The sequence below is a fragment of the Maylandia zebra genome, linkage group LG7 (assembly GCF_041146795.1).
Source record: "Maylandia zebra isolate NMK-2024a linkage group LG7, Mzebra_GT3a, whole genome shotgun sequence".
NCBI lineage: Eukaryota > Metazoa > Chordata > Actinopteri > Cichliformes > Cichlidae > Maylandia > Maylandia zebra.
Window position 1 is genome coordinate 21558467 of NC_135173.1, and position 12205 is coordinate 21570671.

Here is a 12205-nt window from a genome sequence, read left to right on the forward strand (position 1 = left end):
CTAATTAGTACAACAGTGCCAGAGCAACACAAATATTTTGTCACTGCTGAATCCTTAAACAGGAAGCTGTATAGTTTAATTCTCTTAAACATCACACGTCCACATGTGCGACGACGCAGCGAGGCACCTCAGTTGCACAGCTGCTCTGCAAACCCACACTCTCTAACCCTTTCGCTTTGTGTTTCTATTTCTTGTTCTCTCACATACCACTTGATCACGGAGAGATCCGTTTCCCACACAGAGAGCTTCGTGTGTTAAGTGCCCCGACAGTACTCGACAGCTGTGCCTACCTCTCTGTTATAGAAGCTGGGCTGTATGTGCTTATTGTCAAAGTGAGAGAAAACTTGTAAAGCGGAGCAGCTAGCAAAGTTGAAATGAAACCTGTCCATCAGCAAGACACTTTATTATCATGGAGTTACAGGAATGTGATGGACAAAGAACCTATTCAACTTCCTGTTAACACAGATATCAGCCAATCACATAGCAGCAACTCAGTACATTTAGGCATGCAGACAGGGTCAAGATGACCTGGTGAAGTTTAAACTAAGCAACAGAATGGAGCAAACAGTCCTGAGAACCTCAAAGATGGTTGATGTCGTGGGATTTTCCCACACAAGCATCTCTGTGGTTCACAGAGAACCTTCTGAGGTCACAGAAGAATGGCCAGGCTGCTTCGAGGTGACAGGAAGGCAAAATTAACTCAAACAGCTGCTTGTTACAACCAAGCTACACAGAAGAGCATCTCTGAATCTACAGCAGCAGAAGACCACACCGAGTACCACTCCTGTCTGCCGGGAACAACAAACTGACGCTACAATTCACACAGGCTCACCAAAATTGAGCAACAGAAGTTTGGAAAAGTGTTGCATGGTCTGAATTTCTACTGCAGCATTCAGATGGTCAAAATTCTGAAACATTACAGCTTGAAAGCAGGGATTCAGTCTGAACCACTGATACAATAGCTCAGGCTGGGGGATATTTTTCCTTGGAAGATTTTGGGGTCCTTAATACCAACAGCATCGTTTAAATGACACAGCCAACCTGAGAATTGCTGGTGCTGATCAAGAACGACCATTTCTGATGCACAGAGTGTGAGTATCTAATATGTCAAAATAAAAAAATAAAAAAATTGTATTTAATATTCTTTTCTTTTATGATAAACTTATACTTTTATTTAAACTTATACTATACTTTTAACATTTCAATTTTTTTTTTTACATTTTCTGGCACTTATTTCATGGTTCGGGCATTAAAGGGTTTATGCCCACAGTGTGCCCATCCTCTGATGGCTTCTTCCAGCAGGATAATGCTCCATGGCACAAATCTCAAACTGCTATCTTGAATATCACAGTGAGTTCATTACACTGTGGCGTCCACAGGCAGTCTGCAGCAACTGTGTGATGCTTCAAGTCAATATGGATTTAAAAATGGAATCTATGCTACCAAGAATTAAAGCAGTTCTGGAGGTAAAAGTTCAAAACAGTACTAGAAAGGAGTACCTAAGTGAATGTATGTTGTCTTGTTCATGCAGAATAACTTTATTTTTTTTAAGTATCAGGGAGCAAATCTGCAATGTGCTGGCTGAATTTTTTTTCTGTGAAAAGAACATCAAGGCCTCAAAGAATTTGTTCTTGTGCCTCCCAATTGTTTACCGATGTCCTGCTGTTTCTAGGAAATGGGACAATTTTCAGAGAAAAAAATCAGAGGTGGGACCAAGTCATTGTTTTGCAAGTCTCAAGTAAGTCTCAAGTCTTTATCCTCAAGTCTCAAGTCAAGTCTCAAGTAATGTCAGGCAAGTCAGAGTCGAGTCTCAAGTCACTGGTGTAAAAGTCCGAGTCAAGTCACAAGTCTGAAACTTTGAATTTCAAGTCCTTTCGAGTCTTTAAAAACAAACAAACGAAAAAATAATGTTGCAGTTATGCTAAATGTAAATATTAGACCATGTAATTTTAAAATCTGTGTTTTTCTCAACACATGACAAAATAGTGAACTTAGAAAATATACACAAATTGTGAAATTGCACCTCTTTAAAATGCAGCTCAATTAAACCTAGCTCCAAGAATAATTTTCACCGACAGTTCTGAGATAAGCTGCATGTTGTTCTTGGATGCGGTTGTAGGACCAGCTTTAAAATCGCATGACAAAAATATCATACACATTAAAAAAAACTGTATCACCAACGTAGCCTGGACAACATTTGCTAGTTAGATGAAGTCAGCTATCTCATCTTAGCATATTTATATGCATATTTATAATTATACGGTTCTTGGAGTGAGTGCACACACTCATGAAGTTTAGTAACTTCAGGTCACTGCAACAAGCCCAGGTACAGTTTACCGACAGATGGGTGCAGGACCTTGAAATGCACCGTGTAGAACGAAAGACCATCGTACATATCATAAGTTTACCAGTCTCACAAATCGTCTTCATAAATACACATTCCTTATCCGTTTATTAATAGGACCTTTGAGCTCAACGGTAATTAATTAGTAGTGGAAATAATTTCTGGTAGCATCACAGAAATGTAGCAGTGACAACAATATTGTATGCTGTAATCGTACTGGACAATTAGTGATACAAAAAACCTGTTTTATCCTGTGAATAAAAGTATGTTTTTGTCAATGTACCATAATAACAGAAGCGAAACGCAATATCATGTCAGGACAATTCACTATTTATGCACAATAAACAAAGGAGCATAGCGCGACCATTTCTGTTCAGCGCCAGACTTGCTTGTAACCTATATCACCAATTATTTTATGAAAAATGACGTATTAACTACTAAAAAACACTGACCTTCGTGTAAATGCTTGGAGCAGACTAACCTGTGAGCTGGAGTGTTCTGGGACGTTATATTTGATCTTTGAATGGCTGCAATCCAGTCGCGTCTTTGTTACTTCGGAAACATGGCTCGAACAATTTCTCTTCAACGACGTAATCCGATAACAACCGATCTCTTTACCCGTCGGCTTCCCGTGGCTGTCATGCGACCGGCTATTGCAGTTAATAATACAACGGCTTCTTGACATTTTTGTGTTTCTTTTTATCGCTGTGTGACTGATTTTAATTGAAAGCCTGCGTGCGCTAGTACCGCTTGCCACGAGTTCCCAGAATCCTTTGCGGTTTTACCCCTGAATGACGTCACATTTTCAATCTCTATATAATATGCATGTTAAATTTTATATTTGGGGTAAAATATCAAGTCTTTTCAAGTAAACCGGTTCAAGTCCAATTCAAGTCCCAAGTCATTGGTGTAAAAGTCCAAGTCAAGTCACAAGTCTTAGAACATTTTTTCAAGTCAAGTCTAAAGTCATAAAATTAATGACTCGAGTCTGACTCTAGTCCAAGTCATGTGACTCGAGTCCACACCTCTGAAAAAAATATCCAGAGATATTTTTATGCCGTTTCTTGGCTACAAGACATGTGATTTAAAAAAGAAAACATAAAAACTCCCCACAATATTTATCCTATTAACAGTACTGTGGTTAGCTATGTAGTCTATGCTCTTATACTGTGTGAAAGCAGCAAGGCAGGTAGCCCTATTACAATCTTATCAGTCAGTCATGATATAGTTTCAAGACAGAGACACAGGATATGATAAAAGAAAACAAAGAGGAGGATTGTGATTAAAATGGGATTTATGCAGGTCCCTAGGGTTCTCAGTTTTGATCACCATCAGGAACTGAACCAGCTTCATGAGTAGGATCAATAACCCCAGGGCAAAGATTCTCCCACCTCCAACGGAAAAAAACAAACATTTTTTTTGTAATATGTTATTTTAGGCACCGAGCTGCAGGCTGTGTGTGAAAAGATGTGTCGAGATTTCGGGCTCCAGCTGTTTTTGCAGAGAATAAATTATGCCCTGTCACATGAGAAAGTGTGCTGATACAGGAAGAAAGTAAAATCAGCCACTCAGGAGTGAAAGAACTGCCAAAACTGCCAAAAAACACAAGTTCACCGGTTTGGCAAGCTTACAGCGACAGCAAAGGAGGGTCTTATACACTGACATGTCATACTTTCCTGTTTTTGTATTTTTTTTAATATACTAATTAGTGCAAACAATGTTGAATTCAATAATTTTGGTGTATAATCCATATTTTATTTGCAGATTAGCTTTCCTCATTACGTTATCTTCAGTTTTTGTGAGCATTGTGATGTGACAAATCCAGAATAAAAATCAGTTGAAGAATGCAATAGATGGATGTGTCTTAAGACATCAGGCAGAAAAATCTGTCACACACAGTCAAAACCTACTTATGTAGACAATTCAATCATCCTGACTAAGCCTACGCACCACAGAAGGCATCATCTTAAATTTCAGGTTTCTCCAGCACTAATATAAACATGAGTTTAAAAAAACAAAACAAAAATCCTTCTCTATCCATCTTTCATATTTCACTCTTACCCAGATTGCTGTAGGTGGCACTGCACTGGCTGGAGGCAGGAGAGTGAGAATAATGAGAGTGAATCCCGTCGTCCTCAGGCTCTCCCAGGCTGGCGCTGCCCTCACTGGCCGCGGCTGTACTAGCAACCTGGTTGGCATGGCCCTCCGCGGCCTCCCCAAGCACCAGCCCCAGATTCACTTTGGCAGGCAAGGAGGTGGCGCTGGGCAGCTCCCGATCCCTGGCGCTGGCACCGACTGGTACCTGGCTGCACATGACAGAGAGAGGCATGGTTCATTTAGTTTCTTCATCTACTGGTCTGCCTACACGTGACTGCACTTGCTGACAGTATTTTTTCCCAGTGCTTCCATTGCCAGACTCGACAGAGTAGCTGGTATTGTTTTAACCTTGTAAGTCTGTAAGTGCTTTTGTGTGAGCTCATGGCGCACTCTGGTTCTTTCACATTATGCTGTAACAGCGGATCAAAATGGAGCCCAAAGTCCTGAGATGGAGGTGTACTCAGTTATAACTCTGTGTTATAAAAATACCAGAATAAATACGATGATGAAGTTTAAAACAAAAAAAATCTTAAAATTAGTTTTACTGTCACAACAAGTGGAGGATCACTCTGTTTGAATCAGCTGGTTGTGTTTGGGGTGTTCTGAACACACATGTTGCCAACAGGGAAGCTACAGAGCGCCCTCTGCAGGACGAGCAAAGCAACATTAACACTGGCTGAAGGGCGTTTCTCCCTCTTTACTTTTTACATTTTTATTTATCGACAGTTACAAATAATTATATCAATACACCAACAATATATCAGAAAATAGCTTAAATCAGGCGAGATATTGGCTGCACTAATAAAGCTGTATTACAGAGTACTGATAGCATGACTATATTAACTCCTACTGAGTACTAAAGGGTTGAGACATCAATATGTTGATGGGTGTGGCGGCTGATCTGATCCTGTTGCCAGACTGCCTCGACTTTTATTAATCTTTTCATGACAAGCTTTTGCTCTTCAAAGAAATATCAGCAAAACAACTCATAAAAGAAGCAATATAATAATAGAAGGCCCATATTGGAAAGACACTAGTGCTGCAGAATGATGAATGAGTTGCTTATGATAGGGACTTTAATCTGTCATTCATTCCGTCTATGAAACTGTATCTAACATCTCAGGATATAAACAAAAACACATACGACATTGGTTTTATCTGGTCAGTCTTTTTTTCCATCTCTGATATCAGTATGTGCCTCACTCTATCAGCACACTTCATCTTCCTCAGCAAGTGATAAATTGGAGCCAGTGCAGCTGTCAGTGGGAGGCTTTTGAAGCTTGATGCGTTTTATATGCAACTACACATACGGCGCCTGAGGGAAGGTGTAAGAAAAAGGCAAAGCAAGTCACAGCACAGTATGATGACATGTTTTGAAGAACCATTCATCAGTAGGTGGCTCTGATTTGAGGTGTTTAAGGAGGTGAGATCAGAATATTTCGCAGATATAAATGCCATTATTAACCTTTTTTATTATTATTATTATAAATAATTTTTTTTTTAGCTTTTTTTCTTTAAACATGTCTTCACTAGGACTGTAACATTCGAATGTGTTGAAAAATACGCTAATGAATCCATCCTTCAATTAAAAAAAAACAAACAACTTTCTGGAACATATCCCAGCTGACATGGAGCTAGAAGCGAGTTATACCCTGGACAGGCCTTTGGTTCATCAGGCACACAGGGAGAGACAAGTACGCACTCTCACATCAACACTTACAGGTTATTTAACACCAATTAACCTGTCGAAGGAAACAGAAGGAAACTCACGCAGGCACAGGAAAAACATGCAAATTCCACAAAGAGTTATGGTAAAAGGTAAAAAAGGTAAGACTAAAGAATTGCAAAAAAAGGTAACGCTCAAGCTCAAGAACTTTAAAGATACGGTGTGCGAACTCTCACCACTAAATGTCAGTAGATTGCAGTTTGCAGTCGACTGAGTTTTGTTATATATTTTTGTTATATTTTGTTTTTCTGTTACAGGAAAAACAACTCTGAGTGCCGTTCATCTCCAGTGAGTATAGGCTGTCAGGTTGCTGTTTACCTCTGCTGTCAATATGTATCCTCATCTATTTACTCTCAAGGAGGCTGTAAAATTCAGATGTGAGTGGATGAGTCAGTGAAGCTCACTTCTGACCAATCACAGTGATACTGAGGTGAGCTGCTGAGGATATCCTGAACTTTTCTGTCAGTAATCACTGCTGTTCCTGCTGCTGTTAGTGAAACTGTGTTACTGTCTTTGAAGTGGATCTAACATCGTAGTACTCGGACTGAAGCATATGAAGCTTGAGGGAGGAAGAAGAGAAAGTGGTGACATAATGAGAAAGAGATGATAAAAATGCACCTGTTCAAATGCTTTTTGCGATTTGTAAATGAAAATTCACTTGTAATCCTTACTGGGGAAGTGGCTGGGCTCTTGCCACGTACACAAAACACGATCAGGTTTAACAACGATGTCCATCTATCACACTTGTACTTTTAATGGATTCATTTTAAGTTTATAACAATGTATGGATTTGTTGGAAGGCTTATTTACACACTAATCAAAGTATATTTCTTGGCACAACATTTTGTTTTATTCATTCAAAAGAAATGACTGTATCTTTGAGCACAACAGCTTTCCTTGTAATGGTGTGTTGCTGTGTGCTTTCACACTATGTAATAGTCTTCATTACAACACCAGACAATGACTTCATCATGTGCTAACCCCATTGAATTGCGGGTGTGAGAATTCTGGGCCACATCTGAAATTCACCCATACTGTGTAATAACTGTGATAACTCCACTCACCAAAGCATATTTGGAAGCACCCTAGTGCATGTTGTTGACAAAGATGCAAGTTGTACAGGCAATGTGCCGTCTATGTGTAAATAACAACACAGTACTGGGTACTACGGACAGTATTGCCTTTTCTGGCATAGCAGACAGAAACCAGAAACCATTTGAATGAATTAAAATGTTTTATTTAAAGCTTCATGAACTCTGGAGTGAAAAGGACTTTTAGTACTAACCAATTAATAGATTAATGAGTAGCAATAGTTTTCCTTCCTCTGATTGGAAATTACAGTGTCAAATATTTACAGCTGCTTGACATACTATCATCGTATTTATTACTTTACAAGAGAGGAAGAGGAATAACGGCTTTTTTTTAAGTGCGGGGGGTGGGGGGTAGTAGTGGACACTGAAATAATTAGTTTCACTACAGCCAAAATCAGTACGTCAGCTATATCTATAAAGTAGATCAGCAACCAACCCAAACAGGAAGTTTATGACACTTTTTCGTGCCCCTGTCAAAAGCAGTAGGAGAACAACTGCAATAACCATGCAGAGAACAGGGCTTGTACAGTGCTTTGCATTTTAGATATTATGGTGGTGGGGATATATGTCAAATTTTATCTTGAGTTTAAATGTAATGCATGAAAAAGATTCATTGTCAAAGACTATTTAAAAAAAACTTTAAAGGTCATGAAAAGTTCACACTTGTTTTCACAGCCGCAGGCAATGTCACGGGTGGGACCGGCTGGCAGTAATGTTTGTATTATGCTAAATCAGATGTGTCATTTCCTTTAACTGTAATGTTGATTGCACACTGGCATGACTAATGATTTGTGTGATCATGAGCAAAAGTCCCTAAAGTACAGCTCATGGGACAAAGCTCATCAAGATATTTGAGCTGCTTGATACACTGTAGGACACTTTTTCCTGAAACTAAAACAAACTTCAAGAGAACAAGTTGAAATTATTCTGTCAACAACTAGCCAGCCACTTACTCACAGCTGCTCACAGTTACTCATATTCTTTGTGTGTGCAAAGTATAGCATGACTTAAGGCCCATGTGTGGCAGGAATAATAAATTAGCTTTAAATTACACAAAACCACACCAAGTAGTTTTATATTTAACAAATGTAAAAAAAAAATCAAGATAAAAGCAAAGGTTTCATTTCAAAGAAGACAGTAATAATTGTAAAAGTTAAATGCTTTCATGAAATGGGTAAGAAGAACAAAAAAAGGAAATGAGTGAAGCAAAGTCTGACACGCTTTTCACCGGGCTGATCAATTACATTTTAGGTCTAAAAAAACATATAAAACAAAATTTCCATGGCAGTCCAAGGTCAACCACCTTGTTTATCGTCTTAACATTAAAAATATTTGATATTTTGAGGGGGGGAAAGGAATTAAACTATTACATGATTTCCTAACAGAATGGCATGCTGTGTTATCTTGCATCTCGCTACAGCCAAATGCACTGGACGTTAATCTGTTTCTTTCTAATTGCCATTCCCCTTGTGTTTTGGTGCAGACTCATTGTTCATTTGGAAAACTATTGCAATATCTGACCGTTACATGAAAGAAAAGAGTCATCAAGACAACACCTAGCGGCTCGCGTTTCTGTCTCCACCCTGGAGCGCTGTATTGAGGAAAACATCAGACGTGACACATTTATGATCTGTCTCAGCTGTCTCTTAAGGCTATAAACCGTCCATGTCTCTTTTAAGAGTTGATCGATAGTTCCCAAGGTACTATCGTGGATTACTTCTGCACTTACCAGCGGCTGACAGTTAAAATAAAAACATAACACAATGTTGTCGGCTAACAAGGAATCAAAAAGTAAGTAAACTGTGAAAAGATGAAGCAATCAAAACTGCACCCTGAAAACTGAGTAAGCCAAGACAGCTTACAGAACATTGTCGAGGCAAAAGATCTTCTGTTCTGCCTGTACACGCCAGCGTATTCTTATTCTTCCCCGTTTTTTGCTTTGCACAAAGCTGACACTGATTTTACTCAGATCCGGTCTACTATTAGCTAACAACTAGCTATAATGCTGCTCAAAAGAGCACTAAATCACAAAGAGCCCAATCTCCACTTCAAAATCCCGTATGAACAAAACATCCAGGGTAAACTTTGAGAGGCCTTGATACAAATACCTTTATGGCTGCTACATGTTCCAGCGGTCAGGACCTGACTTGTTTAGACATCGCAAAACTGCCTGGGTGCATTTTCACTCCTCTGCTGCGAGAGAAGAATAACGCCTCATCCAAAATGCAAATCAAATTAAATTCAAACCTCTCTTCCCGCTGTTCAATGTGACTTCAAATGACCAGGCTGGTCGTAGGTTACAAAGGTGTGCGGCAGAAGAGAGTTTAAAGTTCTTACCCGCTGTACTGGCTCACACAACTTCCCATCTAGAAACCCAGAACACAAACGTGTAGATGGAATCACATTCTAGGTACAGCAACCGCGCTGTTGAGAAGAATAAAGAAAGTCTTTTTCTGCATGTGTTCTTTCCTCGTTCTCTCTCCTGCTGCTTCCTCTTTGAACGCTGTTACCTGTCTAAGGTAATGTGTGTTTGCCAAAGCTGAAGAGCACACCCACTGTTCACCAATAAAACTGATTCAAAACCCTTCCAGGCTTAACCCCTCATCTGCCAAGCAATATGAAAGCTGTTAAAATGAACTCTGGAACTGGTTCATAATATGTGAGTTTGTTTGTGTATGGGTTGTATAGGTTTAAAAGAAGACTACAAAAACATGTTACACCTTTTCTGTCAAATGGGTCTTGTGTTTCTAGGTAAGTAATTAGTAAGTGATTAGTCGCAAAGGTTGCTGTTTTTAAAACCAAACATTAAATTTGGTGTTGGGTGTCTGTATACAAGACTTAAATCTATTACCCTGCAGAAGCAATCATTTAAACAATATAATTGAACTGGGATCTTTATGAATACTTCCCATCCTTTTATTATCCGTCACTAAAACAGGGTGACACATTTTTTATTTATTTGTTTTACACATTTTCACAACATGAAAGTAATCTCAGGTGCTAGGGACAAATATTTAGCTGCTTTTTCCTTGAAAAACACAGCACCCTACCACCAACACGCCAAGTGAAGAAATGTAGTAGTTTAGTTACTAATTGACAATTAACAGCAAGGTCCCAAACAACTGCTTATCAATGTCAGGTGTGAAGAACGGTTAGACCAAAGGTGAGAAGCTTCTGAAGGTTAGGCTAGTTAGTGTTAGGATTTATATCATGCTAGCTTAACACAGATGCTTTTACAGGAACTCTGAGTCGAGGGTATACGAGTGTGTTTTACAAGGTGTGTGCATTACACCACTTAAATAAGTATTTTAAATCATTGCTTAATAATTTGGATAGGCATTGCAAGAAATGGGGAAAAACCTTTGTTATTCTTACAATAAATTAAGAATATTTGTAGTGCTGCGCAAAAGGCTTTTGCCACCATTTATTTCTTTATTTGCTTGCTTACAAGCAGCAAGACTTTCTTGTAATTTTAAAAGTGGTCTTGAGCAAAAGCTATCCAGGATTTCTGAAGGCATTTTAAAGGTTTTCTTTGGACATTGTCTGTATTTTCTCATTTCTTGTTACTCATGTTTATTGAACCATTAAATGCCGACCTAGGTTGTGTTGTGTTTACACACAACTTAGCCGAGAACCAATTAATCAGAATCAGAATACTTTATTGATCCCTAGAGGAAATTAGTTTTCGTTACAGTGCTCCATTATAAACAAACATTAACAGAGACAGACAATACACTAACTAAGAATAGCAATATTGCTATTCTATTATTAAAGCAGTGTGGGATCATCTTGATGTAGAAAGGAACAACACTAGCCAACACCAAAGAAAGAGCATTGGGATGCCCGTCAAGAACCCTGGAGAACTAATCCTGAGAAGTACTTCAGGGAATTACGAGAAAGCTTGCCAAAGGGAGTTCTGGCTGTGTTAAAGAATTGAGGTGATCAGACCAAATACTGACTTTCAAACTTGTTAGAATTATTTTTGCCTTATATACTGTATTGCCATGACCGTTTCAATAAAACACTGCAGTTATTTTCCATTTTCCTACCAAAATATAAAGAAATGGGGATAGCTCAAAACCTTTGCACTGTACTGTAATAATAAGCATATCGTCTGGATTTCTGGACTTATTATCTGGACACTCATTGTAGGGAGCAGGAATGGAAAGCCTTCTCACTTCATTTGAGTAATCCTTTGTGCTCTGTGCAAGCTTTGCTTGGACTAATTACTAGTAGGTATTGGCAACATGTACTGGGTGCTCTCAGTGGGTATATAGAGCACACCCCAATATAGCCCACTGCTGTAAAGCACTCAGCAGACGTGCAATAATATTATCAGAAGCAGTGCACATTTGATTCTTGCACATGTTGTTATAAGGTTAGGCGAGAGATAGGAGCTTGAGCAGCAGAAAGAAAAGAGACAGAATGGGGCTGAGCTTTTGACAAGATGGAGGAGTGAAATATTTAGGAGTTCACAGTGCTTCGGGCTCGAAAGAGAAGATTTTTGAAAGGAAAGCATAGAAGAGGAGTGAAAAACTACACTAAACAGAGAAAAGAATGGTGGGAAAACATTTTCTTTTCTTGGAGGAAAAGAAAAACAAAACAGGACATGGACAATATGAGGGTGGCACAGATATAAAGGGACTAAGCAGGAGGCGAGAGATAAGGTGAGAAAAAGATATAAACTGTGTCTAGATGTGATGCATCTTCAGTAACACTTATGGAAAGTTATTCCTAATAATGTGGGTAGCTGTGGGTTACAGTACATGAAACAGGAGAGGGAACGGTGCTGTTGTCAGTAAGTCTCCAGTAAAAGGTCCAATCCAATTATCCATCCATTCTCTGGACCCTATCTCAGCCACCATAGAGCCCTATGGACCCTATGGTAGCAGGTCCAATTATGCAAAATAATTTTAATGTGCTTTTTTTACTCAGTATTTAAACACA

The 12205-nt window shown here is 39.0% G+C and overlaps 1 protein-coding gene across 2 annotated transcripts in view; it reads right to left on the bottom strand.

Moving 5' to 3' along the window:
- Positions 1–12205, bottom strand: part of peak1 (pseudopodium-enriched atypical kinase 1) — a 103934-nt gene that overhangs the window by 11762 nt on the left and 79967 nt on the right. For both annotated transcript variants that reach the window (XM_004570286.5, XM_004570287.4), the window contains one exon: positions 4406–4650. In XM_004570286.5, coding sequence (XP_004570343.3) covers positions 4406–4650 — 245 coding nt within the window. The remainder of the gene's footprint in view (positions 1–4405; positions 4651–12205) is intronic.